The sequence below is a fragment of the Galeopterus variegatus genome, unplaced genomic scaffold (assembly GCF_000696425.1).
Source record: "Galeopterus variegatus unplaced genomic scaffold, G_variegatus-3.0.2 Scaffold125, whole genome shotgun sequence".
NCBI lineage: Eukaryota > Metazoa > Chordata > Mammalia > Dermoptera > Cynocephalidae > Galeopterus > Galeopterus variegatus.
In genome coordinates, this window is record NW_007726236.1 from 823,742 (window position 1) to 844,124 (window position 20,383).

Consider the following 20,383-nt stretch of genomic DNA (forward strand, 5'->3'; position numbering starts at 1 on the left):
ACTTGCATTGTATTTTACTTAGTAATTTTAATATTGCATGTACTGCTTTTTTCACATTTCATGGCATACATACTTTAATCATTGAATTCATATCTGTAATTATTTTTTGAGACTAAAAGTATTTTATTGGAGAGTATTTTTATGTAAAAAGTAGATGTAAGGGTGAATAGGTTTATGGAATAAAAGGAAATGATCAATTATCAACCTTTTGGGGGTTTATATACACATTAAAACACATTTTTATCTAGTTATTATTTCAATGACATTTAGACTGTGATCTAGGAAAATTCCTTTGTGTTCAATCATACCTTCTTTGCTCTAATTTATTGTCTTTGAACTTGTGTGGCAACTACAGTTCACATGGTGGTTAAATTGCATATTTATGGCAAGTTATCTATTATATTAAACTTTCACTTAAATCTTTTATTGACTCCCCAGTAAGCTTTACAATGATAGGATCCATGTGATGTATTGATATATGCCTGACACTGTGCTTTTGGAGTACACAGTCAGAGATTATGTATTGACTGAGTTGTTATGTAAAACAACTTGCTTTGCTATACTAAAAAAATTGGGATTTAACTACTGGAACTAGAGAAGAAGGAAGAAGTCTTTTGGGAAACTGAAATATGTCCAGGAAGGGTAAATGTAAATGCATACCTTGGGTTATTGACAAGTGACATAAGAGCAGTGGGTTTCTGGAGATGTGTAAAGGGAAAAGCAGAGATGAGAGATGGGCAAGAAGAAAAAATGAAAATGTGAAGTCCAAGCAAAATGCACTTTTAAAGCATGTTAACAAAGTTCTATCCTTCCTCTCATAAGCCAGTGACATGCAATGGCCTTTTTGACTCATTACTGGGACCCTCTCTTTCCAGCTTATCTCCAGAAAGGGTCAGCATCAAAGGAGCAGTGAACTTGGTGTATTATTATGCTTGGGGCTTGTCTTATAAGTGAGAGGTTAAGACAAGGAATGCCTGGAGCATTTTATGTCTCAAGTGGTTATGCATGGCAGGGCATCATTATAAAAGGAAAAAATTGAAATCCTGCTCCTCACTGTAATCTTAACTGTAATAGGTCTTTGATCACTTTACTTACCTCTGTTTCACTATCTTTATCTATAAAATGAAGATGACAAAAATATCCTCTTGATGAACCTTAAAGGATTTGGTGATTCATTTTGTATGCCAGTGAGGGCAATCTCATCCCAAACTTCATAAGGCAGAACCTTTATAGACAAAACCACGACATTTCCAATGCAAGAGAATGCTATAAAGATAAAAGGGAAGATAGTGGGCCTTCATGACTCAGGCTGCTATGAGACATTGATCTAATAACTATTCCATGTAATAGCTTCAGAGTCATATATCTGCATTCGAATGGTTCCTCCTTCTGTTATACATGATGCAACACTATTTACATCATCTCTTTGAGCCTCAGTTTTTCCATCTGTAGAATAAAAGGTACTCATGGTTCGAGATCATATCAGCATTAAATGAGATAATGTATACAAACAAGTAGCACAATACACAAAATATAAAAGCCATTTAATACATTATTTTCTTATTTTCTGGTTGTCCTATGTTTTCTTTAGTTCCTTTACCTACATATCACTTTCATACTGAAAAACTGGATTTTCCAGGATGTATGAAATTTCTTTGTAAGCTGACTGGTTGGTCTAGTCCTGTTGTCAGAAAAGAAGCATCTTTATATTCTGGTGGTGTGTGTTCATCATTTAATGAGGTCTTAAAAGTACAGAAGACAATTCAAGCCCCTCACTGCTGTATATCAATCATGAATTGGGCACACTCTAAAACAACTCTACCCTCATAAAGACTAGAATATTCATAACTTCTACCACCTGATTTTGTAAGATCCAATTTTGTATCATTTTGCCTTGAATGAAAGCAGTTTTCCTTATAGGCCATTGATATATTTATGGCTAAACTTTGGAAGTAAGTGTTCCCTTGGAGAGTCTACATTTCAATTCATTTTAAAGAAATCCCCACTAAAATTAGTCTAGAGAAAGATAACCTTGAAAATTGCATATACTTCTAAAGGTTCATTGAGCCCAAGACTGTTTCTCTTGTACACAGTTCATTAGAGAATTAAAGCACTTGCAGAAATTTCCCCCTAACCAAATCTAGAATAATTTGGTGGATAGGTAAAGAATACAGGGAATGCTCCTTGAGAAATATATAAGCTGATATTTAAAGAATAATTTAGCCAGACTTAGACATGTGTATGTGTGTGTGTAAGTGTGTGTGTGAGAAAGAGAGGAATGTGTGTTGGGGTGAGGAGGTGTGTTGGGGAGTAGATAGGGATGCATGAAATTTGAATGGCAAAAAGAATAAACAGCATGTTCAAAGATTGGCTTAACTATAGAAATTGAAAAAAGTACAGAATGACTAGAGTATAGACTTAAAAATAAATGGTTAAGTGAAACTGAAAAGTAGGCAGAGGCCAAATAGATGCATATATTTGTTATGTACACATCTTAATGATATAGAAAATAATGCAACATATAGGACAGATATTTTCATTAGAACAGCTATATTTTTTTTTCAAAAAAGTGTTCCTCAAAGGATATCAAGGATGTTTAAAATCTAGTCATTTGGAACATTACCAGCTAGTTCAGTATTACTGCATTTTTATGGTAAGTATGACAACCACACATATAGCACTTAATATAAAATTGTGTTACTGCTACTTTTAAAACTAGAGTACTTTTATAAAACTATGTCAAATTTTTACTTTGCCTTCTGGGTCTAGGCATATCCAAATGTCATGTTCTCATTTAAAACAAAAAGTCTAAAAATGGACTGCTAATCTTTTCTTGAAGTATGTATAGCATTCAGAACCCTTTTGTGTTTTCTTTCCCAAAGTTAAAAACTCAGAAAATAACAAGCCTTCAGAAGAAGCAACTATCTTTTGTTGTTTTTGTTTTACTTTCGTATTATTCTGGACAAATGCTTGGTTGATGGCATTTCTTTTTTAAAAATATTTTTCCAAAGATATTACTGTCATATCAAAAACTGACACTTCTATTTCTGAGGAGAAATGACACAACAAGTGTGAAGATCTAAGATGGGAATCAAAAAACTATACGTCAGTGACATTCATATAGCTTGTCTCTACTGACCAACAGTTATAAAATTATGATTACAATTTTGTTTCCCTTCGTTCTCTGAGTCCCACCATAAAATTTAACTCCCAGTCAAGGGTTTGAGTTTTATTGCTCCTTGCCTGCTTCTTACCTTCTTTGAAATTACTCATTTTCTTGAAGTCTACTGGTTCATATAGAATCGTTATACTAAAATGTGACCGAATGCTGTTGGTTAGATGGTGTGTTAGTCCATTTGGGCTGCTATAACAAATGCCATAAACTGGGTGACTTATAAACAAGAGAAATGTATTTCTACAGTTTAGAAGACTGGGAAATCCAAGATTAAGGTGCTGGCAGATTTGGTGTCTGGTGAGGACTTGCTTTCTGGTTCATAGACAGCCATCTTCTTTCTCACTGTGTCCTCACATGGCAGAAAGGGGCAAGGGAGCTCTCCAGGGTCTCTTTTATAAAGGCACTAATTCCATTCTCATGACCTAACCACCTCCCATAGGCCCCACCTACAAATACCATCACATTGGGAATTAGGTTTCAACATGTGAGTTTTGAGGGGATACAAATATTCAGTCTACGCAGATGGGAAAATAGAACAATCTTGGAATTAATCAAAATAGAGGGTGTTACATTCTAAGTATGAATGATCAGATTTTCCTTTTTTTAGTTTCACCCCTGGAACTTTGTTTGAAGTATTCATTACATTACCTCATACCTAAGTGGCCACTCTAATTAAAGCTTGCACCTCTCAATTGGTTGTGGTGGCATTACTACAGGGCAGGCTTTGCTCCAGTCAAAAATACTTAATCCTTTAGCAATTCAAAGGAAAATAAAACAAAAATTCACATGCAGTTTCATTGCTTGAAATTTACTTCAACAGAGACATGTATGTAATTGGTGACACTTCCAGTGGTGATACCACAGACTGAACCTACATGAAATTAACCAGAAGAAAAAGAAAAGAAACCAAAAGAAATTTCCCATCCTGCTTTTATTAGGGGGAAAAAAGTATGAGATTAAATTATTACCTTTTAACTATTTAATGAGAAGCTCTGTTTTCATAAACCTAACCTATGTGCACAGCAGATTGCTGTAGTTTTATGTTTTTAAAAGAAGTTGAAATTCTTCTGGGACCCTTTCGATAACAAAAATGAATAGATCTTTTAGAAGTGTGTCATTATTGCTTTATCCTTACTTCTGATTTGGAATATTTGATGATAAAAATGTCTTCTTCCAAAGATTCACCTTTGGTTTGATTTGAATTTTCAGATACATTTCACTTGTTTTTAATCTTGCCTATCAGTTCAAGCCTGCTTCTTTTGACCATCCACAGGAGCTCTATCCCAGCACGTTTGATACTAGATCTTGAACCTTTCCAACGAAAAGAAAAGGTCATCAGAAAATATATATGTCTTTGACCTTTCTCAATCAAATGTGTTGCTTTATGTCCTTTATATTGCATGTCATGTCTAGATGTATACTGAACTATGTACAAGATTAAATGTAATTAACAAAATCACACAAACTTACTGGATGTTATTTCACAAGTAAATATCACCATGAATTTGTAAAGAAATAAAATGCATTTTAAGAAATTATATAAAATAATATACCTCAATTACCACTCTCCATGTGCAAGTTTTCAATGAATATCATGAGGTGAAGGCAAAACGTATGCCTAGTTCTAGTGAACCTAAACAGTCTGGACTATTTTATACCCAGTAATAGAAGGGGCTTGGGAATAATTTATTAAAAAGACATTGTCACTGTACACTATTTAGATGTGTCTTCATTTGGTTAACAATGTGTATATAATTTTTCCATAGAAAACAATGTATTTGTATATAGTTTTTTTTTTTTTTATTCTAGTACAAGAACAAAGAATTTAGGGAGTAAAGCAGACATATATTCAATTGAAGGATACACCATCTGATTTCCCATCCACTAATTCTACAAAAAATAGTCTGTCCTTTGATTTAAAAATCAAGTCTTTCAGGTGAAAAAAAAAAATAATGCTCTCTGAACTATCAGGCATCTGCCATTCAGGGTTATGCGAGTGTATGATCCCCTTTGTGTGACTACTGTTCTTATAAATTATCACATATTTTCACAACTGTCTCTACTGCCTACACTATTTTCTAAATCTCTTTGTCCTCAGTGTTGTTAGGTGACCTCTTTGTTACTCATTGGGAATGCAGTGTTTATGTTTTTATTTTAGCTGAGTCTTATCAAGGATCTTCAAGTTACTGTTGACTTATTTAGGACTTTCCCCTCCAACTTTCCCCTACTAATAATAACTATGATTACCTTTTTTGTTACAAATTTTGGGGAATTTGTTTTAAATAATGAACTGATTGGTTGTGTGGATGTTCAAATAAGTGACAATCTATTAAAGAAGTAAAATTATAATTAAAATATATGATGTTTCCTTTGGAAAGTACAAAGGGAAGCTTAGCTACATGTGGTCTAGTCTCCAGACACAATATTTTGTTCCCTTTTCTTCTGAATGTTGTTAGGCTGTGGGGATGAGTTAATGTGGCATGGAAGCTATCAGAACTAAAAACAAGATTTCCATCACTACTTCTACAGTATTTCATAGAAGGATATGTGATAGATATTGTGCACTGCAAATACAGCAAACACTACATATAGTACTTAACCTCATGGAATTTTAGAATTTAAAGGAAAACTATTTATTAAATATGCAATTACAAAGTCAATGCTTGTTTCTAAAGGGCATGTTTCAGGGGCTAGGAAAACATATATTCAGATGTCCTAGCCTAACTTGAGGACATCAGGGAACACCTCCTGGGGGAGTAATGGTTCCTGCCAAGAATATTCCATTAATGAGTGATGGTTGGTTAAGGAAAGATGGCATGAAGTAGGAGCAAGGGAGGCATTTTAAACAAAGGAAGCTACAAGTACAAAGGCCCGGAAAGGAGAAAGAAGCATTTAGAGGAATTGGAATATCTCATGAAGCTAGAAAGAGGAGAGCAGGTCAGTGACAGCCGTGAGATGGGGCAAGGGAGGTACAAAGGGACCAGACTGTGGAAATCCTCAGAAGCCTCATTAAAAGTCTGAGATTTTATCCCAAATGGTAAGGGTTATACTAGACAAGTGGCATGATTAGATATTGGCTGATGCGTGGAGAATGGGTAGGATTGATTGCAGAGAAGATGCAGACATCTGTTAGTTGACTATAGTAGTAATTGGAAAAGAGGGATTTGAGACCTAGATTTGGATGGTGTCTGAGGGAATATGGGTCATTCCTGATGATGGAAACTCTACAGCATGAAAAAAAGCATGAGGAACCAACTAATCATAAAGTTGCCAGGAGAGGTATACCAATGTGAACTGGTATGAATATTGGGTGACAAGTCCATAGAGCAAAGGGTGTGTGTAATATTTCATGTTTGCTTTTTAAATTATGAATGTAGAACATATTTATTATATAAATCACATATAAGCCCAAAACACATAGATCATCAATAATCACACTGCTCTAAGGTAACCAATATTAAATTTTAGCATATCCTTCCAAATACACATATATGCAAAGAGAATAGAACACAAATTGTGCACAGTTTTAAAAAATAAAGACAGGGTTGGAATTTTATACTAGTATGTGTCCTTTTAAAAAAATTATATCAGTTTACCAAAAATATATTCCCACATTATAAAATACTGTTTTACAGTGTGTTAATGATTGCATAATACAGAGAAATACATATAAATGTTTTCATTAAACTTCATAGTTAGTTCAACTTTGATATCTACATTTTAAATTAAATATTAATGTGTGAAATATTTTCAGTCATATAGACATTCAAATGACAAAGTGATAAAGTCTAAAAGATAGTTCTTTCCTATTTCTCCAAAAGTGTGTGACCAATATTATGGTTGTTTTATTGTGGTAAGTAAAGTATATTATAAGACTAGCATAAGAAAACACTTATAAATTATTCTATATCTGAGAAAAAAAAATTATATCTATTTTCTTCCCTAGCAAAATGCTCCACTCTTTTTATATAGGTAGCATTACTATTCAACATTTCTTTCACCTCTGAGTTCTCATCTGGGCTACTGTCAAATGCCTTAGCTCAAAATTCCATGTTAGTTAATTTTCATGAAATAGAAAAACTCTTCTTGCGATATAGACAATTGAGCACTGAAATGGCAGACCAGATTCTTCCTAAGTGCTTTATAAATTGGGAAAACACTCATCTATTTGCAAGCATTATTCAAGGTCAATTTAAACAGTGTTTCTAGCAGATTAATTTTTTATTCAAAGACACAAGGCTATCACTTAGTTTAGATCTACGAATAGAGGCCACTGTTTGTGGCTTGTATTTGTTTTTGAAGCTATCATGCCTTTTTTGGAATAACTTGTAAAAAGCAGATATTTGAGTGTAGAAAAACATTTATATAATTCTTTTTCAAATGTTATACACTTCAACATGTTAAGCTTTAAATGAAACTCAAGGACACTCAAATAAAGTCACTTTTGTCAAAGCCTTTTCCTATAATAACATATTTGGATGATGCAAGATGTATTCTCTTGTGATGTCCAAGTGATTGATAAACCAATTTGTGTGGAATACACAAGAACTATTTGGACTCTATGATTTTCTTAAGTGAGATAAATAAGAATTTCTGTTTTCTGAGTAGGAAGTAAAGAATGCTAGGCCTATTGTAGATGCTTCAGTGTGCCAAAGACGGTATTAAGTTTGTTGTTCATAAATTACTAATCTGGAATAAGAGGTTGAATGTATTTTGAAAACTTAAACCTGTTTCACCTGAACATGTTTAACTAGTTAATAAGAAACATCAAAAAGACAAAACCCTAAGGTCAATGGTCATTTCTTGTAAAGCTATTATATGCTGTTTAAATTGGTTGTTTGGGTCTGTCTATAACATAAGTTTAATAACCTAGCTCAAATGCAGATTTCTAATTTTCAATTAACATAGGAATAATTTTGTTTGCTAAAATAAAATAAATGAATGAATGACAAGTCTGAAACATGAAATGTTCCAGGTAGAACTTTTTAAAATTCCAAATTTCACAAAATCATGTGGCAACTGTATAGCTCAAGCTTTAAGTATTAACTTTTAACCTTTGACCTTACAGATTTTAACCAATGAAATGTCTCTTTAAACTTTAAAGGAAACAATGATAACGAGCGCCTGGCGATTGCTAGACAGCGAATTCCATATCGACTTGGTCGAGTAGTTGATGAATGGCTACTCGACAAAGGTAAAAAACATTGATTAAAACTTCAAATAAAAAAATAATTTGAACATAACCAAGTAGTACTTCATTGTAACACTAATAAACATAAAAAATAAATTTTCCGTAAAACTAAATTAAAAACAAATTTAAAACAGTAAAATGTAGATAGTAATATTTGCATACCTTGTATAATAATTTCTATACATTTTTAGACGTACCAGCTGTTTAATAATCTTACCCAGTTAACTTAAGGTTAAAGGGACTGTTAAATATAATCCACTAACTCAATCTATGAAGGTACTCACAGCAAGCATTAACCCAAAATGATAAATCATTTATAGATTATATTACATGTTCCAGCCTCTAAATTATTAACTAAAATATATGTAGTTCTGATATCTTTATTATGGTCCTGAAAACAAACAAACAAACAAACAAAACTCTTTGTTTAAACTCTAGGAATCTTAAATAGTGGGCAATATGGATTGCCAGTCAAAATGAAGTCCCTTTAACGTTTGCAACCTTCTAAGAGCATTTGGGAACAAACCCTAATTAAAACTGAACTTAAAGTTGTGTGCATGCTTTTTATGAGCAGAGAGCAATCTGCTAAGACTGGATACTCAATTTGATGATAATGGTACTGTTGCTAAGGATTGCTGTTTGATGGAAATGTGCCATAATTTCTCCATCGGTTTGTGTATCATTCTTGAAGCCTCTTTTTACATCTGAAGCTATTTTTTTTTTTCATTTTGTTTTGTTTCGATAGACTTGCTGAAAGCCAATCAGAAAAATATTTTTGGAATTTTTTTGTCTCTGACATGCTCAGTGTAAACCATGCATTTCTTTTCAGTGTGATTGCCGGAAAAATAGAATAATTCAAATAACAATGGACTACTGCCTTCAAAATATTAACATATCTAAAGAATAGCATATAGATAGATGTGGGCATTATGTGAATTATGAAATATTTAACATAAAATTTAAATTAGGTTTCAGCTTCTATAGATTACTTTCTGTCAGTGATAATTTCAGAATGACAAATACTTGAAATGCTAGCTATCTCACATTTTTTTAATTTAACAGTTGAGACTTAAGAGACGAACAGTATAAGATCTTGAGGTAAAAGGGATCCACTAAAAATTGATTTGTAATACATATCTTTGATTGGTCTTTTAGCAAAAGCACTACATTTACAATAATTTGAGAATTTACAAGTATTTGCCAATAATTATGCATTTCATGGACACCTCATTTACAAGCAATGAATTATGAGTCAAATGCCTCTCTTATAGTTTATTGCTCTCATTATCCACCCCATGAAAGATCTGTTTTATCATCCTTTGTAGATGTAGAGTTCACAATCAACATTTTTGCATGTATGTAATATTATTTTTACAGGGCGTCAGCTCACAATCTTCAATAGCCAAGCAACCATAATAATTGGCGGGAAAGAGCAGGGCCAGCCCTTCCAGGGCCAGCTCTCTGGGCTTTACTACAATGGCTTGAAAGTTCTGAATATGGCAGCCGAAAATGATGCCAACATCGCCATAGTGGGAAATGTGAGACTGGTTGGTGAAGTGCCTTCCTCTATGACAACTGAGTCGACAGCCACTGCCATGCAGTCAGAGATGTCCACATCAATTATGGAGACCACCACGACCCTGGCTACTAGCACAGCCAGAAGAGGAAAACCCCCTACGAAAGAACCCATTAGCCAGGTGAGCATGTGGATTTCATTCCTTCATTTTGGACATATGATTATGAAAGTGGGCTTTTCTGCATATATATCTTTTCTAAAATGGGATTTTTTTTCTGATCTCAGGCACTACTCAGCTTCCTTTGAGACTTGCTTAACATAATGCATTCAGTTTGATTATGAAATGTGTACATGCTGTTGACTAGAGGTTTGTGGATTTTCATAAAAGGTTTCGTATTGGTTTGCTAGCCGCTGGCTAATAGTCTTGACTCAATAACCTCGATCTAGCCCAGGCTGAGGGAATTGTCTGCTAATTACACAGGATTTTCACTCAAGTTAAATGAACTAGTAAATTAATGAAATATTTGAAAGACCTTGTTTGTTTAAGCTCAGCACTTCGTCAAAATAAAATAAAAGCAAATTTGATTTTTATAGAGATACTGCATGCAAAACTTCTATTGTATTTTGAAGTCTTAAAATTTTGAATGTATAGGCACATGGCTCTCATGGTGAATGACAGGTCTACTCTTTTACTATTTATAAGAAAAGTACTCTGTGAGTTTACTAAGGACAAAGACCCAAAATATGGTATTTAAAAACTGTCTTGGGCTACGATATTTTGTATGATATGTGACTAACTGCCCTCATTTAAAATTAACATTAATGAGCTTATTCAATCTTATGTCTAAATTTTTGAAAAACAGAATTTTTGAATGTGGCATTTGTACAACTTGGAAGTATATAAATTCAACCAAGATATACTTATTGTTTGCCTACTATGTATCAGACACTGGTTTAAGTATTGGCGTCACATCAATGAATGCAGAAAACAACCTTCTATGAAATGCTGTTAAAATGCTATTTTAGAGGCTGTTAAAATGCTATTAAATGCTATTAGATCTCTGTTGACATTTATAACCATTGTACATATTCAGTCGTTAGTTTTTTCAGAATTGTGCATTTTCCTTGGTTCAAAACTGATAGTTTCATTTTATTTTGTTTTTAATAGTGAGTTTCTTCAGTAAGTATCATATAAGGGTTTTTCCACTTATATAATCTTTACTTTTCTAGTAAACTGCATTCTAAAGAAGCAACAATGACAACAATTATTTTTGAAATTGCTTTTACTTCAAGTATCTGAAATAGATCGGGCATCAGTTTTGGAAAGAAAGAAATAGAAGACAAATTCTGTTGTGTCAGCACCATATCTACTAATATAGATTTCCCAGAAAAAAGACAAAATAGATTCTAATTTTTCTTGTGATTAGGAAGGGGTGAGAGGAATAGGAGAAGAGAGATGACCAAAAAGTTGTTAATTCTTTAAATTCATAAATGTAGTACAGTATTGCATATTTTGCACCTATATGCACCTATATTCAAACAAAAACCTCTGCCTTCATGGAATGTAGATTTAAGTAGGAATGTTTGCTTGGAGTGTTATCATTTTGTTGATTTCCTCTATCTTTGGATTTACAAGATTGTTGATAATATCATAACATTTAACCCCTTGGATAAAGACTTGTGACTTTAGACAGATTTATGCTCGCACGATAGCTCCATCTGATATTCTTTCCTAATACTTCATTAATGATGTGTTGTTGTTGACTTACGGTTCAGTTAACAATAACAAGGTTATTAAAGTGAACTTGACACAGGAAAAATGAAACATAAAGGAATTGATGGGCTATATCCTTTAAATAAAATAATTGATTAGAGGATATTCTAGAACATTCAGAGTTGGAAATGTTTCTGTGAATATAATTTGAAATAATCAGGTATTTTTCTGAGTACCTGCAGTCTTGTATCATCATTAATGAACTTATACTTGCCAAAGCTCCTAGGTAAACCAGATGTATCCCAAAATAAGGAAAGAATTATCAGCATTTTAAATGTATTTTATCAATTAGTAACTGCTATATATTAAGAAATACTGTTTTTTTTGAAAAAGTACAAAATAATTTTTTCACTTAAAAGCTGAATAACTAGAAATGCAGAAATAAGAATGTACATATTTTACAATATTAATTAATGCGAAGGGAAACAGTTAATTGGTCGTTAATTGCCAATGAAAAGAGTCTCTTTTATTATAAGCTATTACATGTTTAAAGACAGCAGTGGTTTATAGAAGTAAATGATCTAATCAATTAGTGATTACTTGGCTCATTTGAGGAAGTATTGACTTAAATAAAAGATTACTAGTTTCATTTAAAAATAGACATTTTAAAGCTTTATATTTTTAACACACTAGTAACAGCAATTAAGTAATTTGGATTAATATGTTACAAATATTCACTTGTGGCAACAGTGTTTTTAAGTTGGACTAATAATTTCTAAAATTCTCTTTTATAATGGTATCTAAAAGATATGATATACATGATTACAGGTAACAATATATGTATTAGGGAAGAAAGCATATTATTTTCTGAGAAACAGGATAATTTGGTGCAAATTTTTGCTTCACAATGATTTTTAAATTGCTTCCTAAGTACAAAGAGATTACTGATATACGTACAATTTAAAGTATTTCTTCTATGTTAGAAACAAAGCTAGGAAGTTTCAATATGAGAGTGATTTGTAATGCTAATTTCAGGACTGTAACCTTTGACCCATTTTTACAGATTGGATGAAGCATTTTCTTTTAAATTCCATCCATAGTGGCCATATCTGCCTGCTTTTATCAACTGCCTTACTAAATTGTGTACCAGGAAGGGTCATTTCATTTTTCAAAAGCCACCCTGGACTGTTTTCTCAATCAAAGTGTATTTTCCTCAGTGATAACACTGAGCCACTTAAGCTACAATGGCAATGTACCTTGGGGTGATTGCATGTTTTAGAACTATGGAAACAGATTTTTGGTCAAGCAGAATTAAATTGGATTCATTTCAGTAGATGAGATGAGGTTTGTTCGGCCATCCTGCAGAGCAAGTAGTAGGGGAGAAATGTTTTTGGTTTTGACAGTCAGAAAATAAAGAAGTATTTACCAAAATATTCTTTCTATGGTCCTGTTTGCATTCCTACTTAAAATTAAATATGCTTTAAAATTTAATTTAAGAAAGAAGGGAAGAAAAAAGGGATTTTTTTTCTTCTCTGAGAGATGATCAATTTTCAGACTGATGTTTACTTTAGAAAGATGTGATTTATATCATGAAATAATACAGACATTTAGCAACCCTCCTGATGAAATGGCTTCTTTTTAATGTGAATATAACAATATCGATATTACTTTTTGTATGGATTACATAAAGTTTATAAAACTTGTTTTACTTAGGATATTTAATTTTTAGATACTTCCATAAAACCCACTCATCTTAAGAAAGAGAGATTTTTTATAAAGCTATTCTCAGAAAGCTAATATTTGCAAAAATAATGATATAAAGTTTATTGGAATGCTGTGAGTTTCTTGGGGGTGGGGGGAGGAGTGTCATGCAAGATTTTGGGCTACAAAGTGTTCATTCTTCTTCTGAATAATCTGGCAATATGTATGGTGTATATGTATCTTTATATAAATAAGTAAAAGTAAGCCTACATGCCAAGGGCAGCATTCACTCCTTTTGTTTGCCAGTCTCTATAGAAAGGAAAGAGGAATTATGCTGTTTTTCTTATGATTAAGATTTAACATTTCTTCTGACACATCCTTTGTATCACATTTTGTGATCTTTTGGTTCTTTCTTTCAAGAATATTTTCCAAGCTATATATACATACTGTAGAGAATATGGAGCCTTAGTAATGTACATTAGACCTTAGAGAGAGGTCTAATGGAAAGAGCATAGAGAATCAGGAGACCTGGTTTGCATCTCAACATAAACCACCAACCTTGTCATGTGACTTGAACAGGTTGGTTATCCTTGCTGAACTTCGTCCTTGCTGCCTCTGTAAAGTAAGTGGGTTAAATTAAAGATCTCTTGAGTTGTACTCAGCTCTATCATATCATTAATTAGGTCTTTTCATGATTATTTAACAAAGCATAAATTTTACCCCTGACTTTTACATAGGATGGTCATGCAACCCAGATGGCCCAGATAGTTCCTGTGTGTACCTGGTATTCGGATGTAATTATTGATAGCATCTTTTGTAACTCCCAGAAGCATCCCATCATGGTCTATAAATTATATTGCACTCTACTTTACAGCATATATAAAATTTACCTTTGCGAGAAAATTATACTTCATAAGAATAACAAACGTTAAGCCCTAGCCTTTATATTCAAAGCAGAAACTGACTAGGTATCCTTACCTGGTTTTTAGAATCCATAATCTTTTTCATTTTCTTTTCATCTCATTTCAAAAATCTTGAGAAGAGAGAGAGATAAGGCTTTGAGAGATTCTGGTGTTTGACTGGAGGGACTAGAGTTTGCAACTCTTGGTAAGAAATGAAATTATAGAGTGGGGCAAAATCGGTAAATAATGAGTGAAATGTATTGGTTGTAGTTATACATTTGTTCAGGGTGGATTTCATAAATCTACTCAAGGAAAGGAACTATTGAGAATTTAAAAATGTTAGTGGTAGGTTGTCAGAGACCTATATTTCACATCTGAGACATCCTGTTAACATCAATGGTATTTGATTCCCAATGGAGTTTTCTGGAAAAAAAAAAAAAAAAAAAACTCAATTAGTGTTCAAGCAAGGAAAGAGTATGTATATATATTGGATACTGCTATTGCTTCCTGGAGGGTTTGGAGGTACTCATAAAAAATAAATACTATTTGTTTGAAAAATATAAGCAGGGTACACACAGATTTCCATGAAAAACATTTAGAGCTAATAAAATAAATTTTGCAACTTCAAAGAACAAAATTCTATTTTTATTAAAAGTATTAATTAACTTTAGCTGTGGCTTCATTATTAAAAAATAACAGCATTACTTATAATTGTTTGTGCTCCTGATAAACACTCCACATTTTTAGAAGATTGGTGACATGAATAATTAATTTTATTTTCTCTAGTCCAGTCATTCTGCTGAATTCACTTAAATTATGTATATTTTTACAGCAAATTTTATTGCTATTGGAAAGAAAAACACTTGGGTGTAGATTTTAAAATGTATACAAAGGCATGTTCTCTTGAAACTAATGGTGTTTGGTGAGAAGAATATAATTCATTGTAATTTTAAATGTGTGTAAGCAACTGCTATTTACAAGGTGTTTTCCCCCTCATTGCTAGCAAGCAAAAGTGCCAGGGTATATACATTTTAAAGGGTTTATTTTAAGAAAATTCTGCATGGTCCATTTTCTTTGGTATCAGGAGGTTTTACTGGATGAAAAGGTGTTATATTGGCAAATATACCCTTGGTTTTGAGATGTCTTCTGATAAAGCTAGTCATAGACAAATATATCCATCCATCCATTCATTAATTCACTTAACATAACACATGTTTGCTCAGCACTTACAATATACCAGGTACTATTCTAGTGACTGGCAATATAGCATTGAACAAAATTAGACTTTTCTGCACAAAATTTACATTCTAGTTGGGGAAGATTGGCAATAAACAAGAAAACAAATAACATACATGGAATGTCAAATGCTACAGGAAAAAAAAAAACAGAGGTAAAGAGAGGGAATACCTGTGTTGGGGGACAGGGGGAGACACACCAAGAAATGGAAATCCACTTTGAATAGATGTGCATAGATTATTAGAGATATAGGTATCAATTATAAAAGACCATCAGTATGTTAACATTCAGAAATTCTCAGATCCAGTAGAAATGCACCCTGTGGGGAGAGTGCCAGTGACTGCAAACTGCTCTGCTAGGGAGCCAAAAGCCAGGGAAAAAGAACAGAAGTAGCACCAAGATATGCTTTATCTGCTCCTAGCCTGTGTGGTCCATTGGCTTCTAATAAATATCTTATTAAATCAGAAGTATAATTAAATCCTAGAATGCATATGTGCCTAAAAAAGAAATGGAAACTCAAAAAGTACAGTTTGATATTACTATTCCTCTTCTATACATGAGAAAATTGAGGCATAGAAAAGCTAAACAACTTACCCAAGACTATGCAGCCCGTTCCTTTTCAGGATACTTTGAGGTGCTCTGTTGGTATATAAGGCCTCCTTTCACAGTCTCAACACTTCTTGCCTTCTCAGTCTTGACCAACTCAATTGCAATATCAACCCAGGTGTCAGGCTACTTTTTGGAAAATGCAAGTACAATTATGTCATTCCCTTCCTTAACACATCCATGTATTTAGGATAAAGGTCAGATTCCTTACATGATCTGACTGTAGGTAACCAGAACACAGGGGCTCATAATCTGATCCTGTTAGGTGTCCAGCATAGAACCGTATTTGTAGGCAAGACCTAAGTAGATGCCATTACATAGAGGAAGGGGAAATAATACAACACGATATGAAACTGAACTTAAGTCATGGCTCAAACATTTATTAACTGTGTGATCTTGGGCAAACCATTCATGTTTCTTGGGGCTAACTTTCCCAATTTATAACATGGGCAATATTTGCCTATTGTGGCTTAAAAGATTGTTGTGCTAAACAAAACACATCTGCAAAATATATAAAACTCATACAAAGATGTTAGAATAATGTTGAAGGTGATCACAAAATGATAAAATCTCCCCTTCTGAATCCAAATCATAGAAATCAAGAATTACAAACTTTTAGAGATAGAGTCTTTAGGGATAATTTAATTCAATGTCAACAGCATAGGCTGTTAGGGGGCAGCATTGCATAGTGGTCAAGCCAGAATTTCTACACAAATCCCCCTCTTCCTTTTACCACATACTAGATACATGTTACATTGCCTCTTAATACCTCAGTTTCCCACCTTAAAATAGAGATTATGGCCTCATAAGCTTATTGTGAGGATTAGATGAATCAATAAGTATGAGAACCACATTATGGATATTTGACCAATTTTTTACTATAAAAAATAAATGAAGATTTCACATGGTTCATCCTAAAATATAAAGAAATAAAAAAGTGCCGGACACATGTATGCACCATATGAATGATGGTTATGTTTGACAACCATTCCTCAGGTACAACTATAAATTAAAGGATCTTTCTTACTTTTAAAGCTATTTCCTCTGCCCTTGAGGAATAGCTGTGCACTTCTGTTTCTAAATCAGAACATCAATTGTACGGCATACACCAAGCTGAATTCTCTATCGAATGAGGCAGCACAATTCTACTAGAGAATGTGTGTCCAGGGGCCAGGGGTTAGTGGAAGGCAGGTAATGACTTGGGGGAGAGTTGTCACTGACATTTAGTGGGAGAGGGCTGTAAACGCTAGATACCGCAGTGGTGGTGGGACAGTCCTGCATGGTGAAGAACTGTCCACTGATCCCCACACCCTGCACCATTTTATTCAACCTTCACTCCCCCTCACCAACCTCAAATTACTGTTGAGTGAGCACTCCAGAAGTTTCTTGTACCTATTTCCCAGTTGATCACAGAAAGAAGCTAATTTACAATAGGGTACTGAATCTTCCAAATAGAATTTCTGTATCCGTCCTTTATAACATGTTTAAAAATTCATGATATACTCCTTTTTCAACTTGAGTATGAAAAATACCAAGTACTTCTAGCTGTGAGTTAGACTATATTGGGTTTATGATTCTTGATATAATCATTTTTGATATATCTTTACCAGTATTGGAGAAATAGAATGAATTAAGACTTTTTGGTTAATTAATACATGGCAGCAACTGTAGTGGGAATTTTTCAGAGAAGACTAGTGAGGTTGGCACCTTCTCTGATATTTCCAGTCTCAGTTGTAGGACAAAGAATATCTTTTTATTAAATAATCAGTTAACATCTAGGTAGCAAGAATACAGTCTTTTATAATTGTCTTAGTTTTAATCAGTACTATAAATTATTTGTACCATAATACATTGTGACCTTCTGGTTTTCAAATACTTATGTATGTTTGTATTAAAACTGTTGATTTATTCTTCCCTTACATGTAATAATAATGTTCTTTAAGGGAGAGGAGGAAGAAAAATCATCTAAAGCATAAAAATAAGAAAAGATAATTGTGTGTTAAGAGTGTGTTTGTGTTCACAATGCTTGTCTTTATCTTTCATGATGCGCGTAAAATGTTAAGCTTTCTTCAGTAAACCAAGTCAAGATTAAATTTAAATCTCTATGATAATTTCTTATATGTTTTATCATCTGAAGCCTATTTTAGAATTTCTTCTCTGTTGATGTTACCAAAAAGTTCCCCAGCAATAAAAAATGTATTAACATCATTAGGTTAGAACCTCAAGAGAAGGTTTAACTAATTTATCTGCCTTTATTCAGTGTATAAAATACTTTCATTGTATTTACATCATCACTGTTCTCTATACATGAAATATCAAGCACAGAAATATCACCAGTATTAACTAATGGTTTCTCCAGTAAGCACCGTAAATGATAATTTAAAAAATAAAACCGGCTGCGTGTGTGTGTGCATTTTAACATGCTGCATGTTGCCAGTAAATCCACAATACTTTTACTTAAAATTGCAAATAATTAGCAAATATCTTTTGTGCACCTGACATATGCAACACATTGCTAGTTAATGCTATTCATGAGGATGAGGAACCTAGCAGTTCAGTATTTTATAAAAAGAACTATTTCCCAGGCCTTTAGATTATTAGTGAATCTACACATAAATTATAAAGTGCCCTACGTCAACAATGGCAAAACTTTCATACATCACAGAGTCTAGTATTAACAGCATCACTAACACAATTGAAACTCAGAGACAAATTTAAAGGAGGGGGAATATTTTGCTTCCTTTCTAATGACCAGCATTTCGAAGCTGCACACTTTTGTTATTTCACATAGCCTAAGTGTTGGCAATGTGCTAGACAGTACGCTGACTCTGGAATTACTCACTTTCTTTCCTTGATGTGTTCAAAATGTAAGTTGCATTTGTGGAAAACTTCTAATACAGATGTCATCGTACAATCTGTAGATTTAGTAGGATAGTTGGTGGCCCTGTCCCCTTTTGCTTCCTTTTAGAAATTTCCTTCTCAAGCAGGATGTAGAGACTCTCCTGAGAGGCATATGGGGGAAGTTAAATCATCTTCATCTTTACATGGAATAAATGCTGTACTATTGAAAAAGCCCCAAGACTGTTTGTTACTAATCTGAACGTCAATGTTGAACTGTTACATGGAGTGAAGTATGAGCCAATAATAATGGGAGTTTTAAAATCATGTTTATCTTGACAGATTCTTTGGGAGTATAACATAAACTCACATAAATAAAGATCTTAGCGTAGCATCTGGCACATAGTAGGTGCTCATTTTTTCCTTCCTTACTATTTTTGTCCCAATTTTGCTATTACCGCTTCCCTTTTTTTCTTCCTCTCCTTTCTTTCTTTCTTCCGTGTGCCCTATTCTAGGCACTACAGATTTATGATGACCCAAATCTCAAATAAGAGAAACAGTTCTGAATTTGGCCAACACTGTACCAGGGCTGAGTAACAAATATATTCAACTATAGACTCCCCAAGATATGGTAGGTGAACTATGTGAGGAATCTCTATCTGTTATACCATGCTATGCTAGTTATTATGAGATCTTCAGTAATTAGAGCCCAGCATTTAAAATTTGGCAGTAAAACTTGGCCCTGGTACACTTAAGGGAAACTTATTTTCGTATTTTCTACACCTCCTAGCTTACCGCTGCAGCAGCTGTCCCCTGAGTATGTATCATAAGAGCATGTGCACAGCTAGAAAATCATGTAGGTACTTGTGTCCATGGACCCAAAGAGAGTATACATTTCTTTCAAAAGAAAAGAGAAAATATACACTTTATACTTAAAGGGAAATTCTCTGATTCTAATGCCCATATTTCAGAAATTAAAAGGATCCATCAAGATTCTATCAAAATCTGTGGCAACATTTCTATGCCTGGCTTTTCCATATATGGGACTAATTGGCAGTTGCTAATTTCTCGAAAGTCAACATGGCAACCCATAACAACAAGATAGAAGATAAGACATTACAGGGCAGACAAATGACCCACTTGTGCTGTTATGAATAGAGGGCTTTTCATTTTCCAAAGGAAGAATTTTAATTGTCCTTTCAGATATGGCTTAATCACTTTTTTTATGACTGGAGTTGTCTGTTTTATTTAATGGGCTGGTTGTCTTATTCACCCTTGTCAGGTCAGCATGGCCTTGCATTCTACAATTGATTCAGAAAGGAAGAAAAAAAAAAAAAAAACACGTGTAAAGCACCTAGTTGTAAATGTGTCATTGGAATGCTAACAATAATAAACCACTCTCATTCCCTAAACACAAAATGCAACTTCCCACTTTCAGTTACTTTGTATGTTGCCCCCTCTACCATCAATATTCTTATTTCTGCCTTTTTTTCTGTGTTGCAAT

At 33.4% G+C, this 20,383-nt stretch overlaps 1 protein-coding gene across 9 annotated transcripts in view; it reads left to right on the top strand.

Moving 5' to 3' along the window:
• The window catches only part of NRXN1 (neurexin 1), a 682,451-nt gene that overhangs the window by 538,455 nt on the left and 123,613 nt on the right, over positions 1-20,383 (top strand). For 5 of the 9 annotated variants that reach the window (XM_008588382.1, XM_008588364.1, XM_008588353.1 and 2 more), the window contains 2 exons: positions 8,280-8,369; positions 9,744-10,063. In XM_008588382.1, the coding sequence (XP_008586604.1) occupies positions 8,280-8,369; positions 9,744-10,063 (410 nt within the window). The remainder of the gene's footprint in view (positions 1-8,279; positions 8,370-9,743; positions 10,064-20,383) is intronic. The other 4 variants (XM_008588390.1, XM_008588370.1, XM_008588375.1 and 1 more) reach the window with 1 other exon arrangement.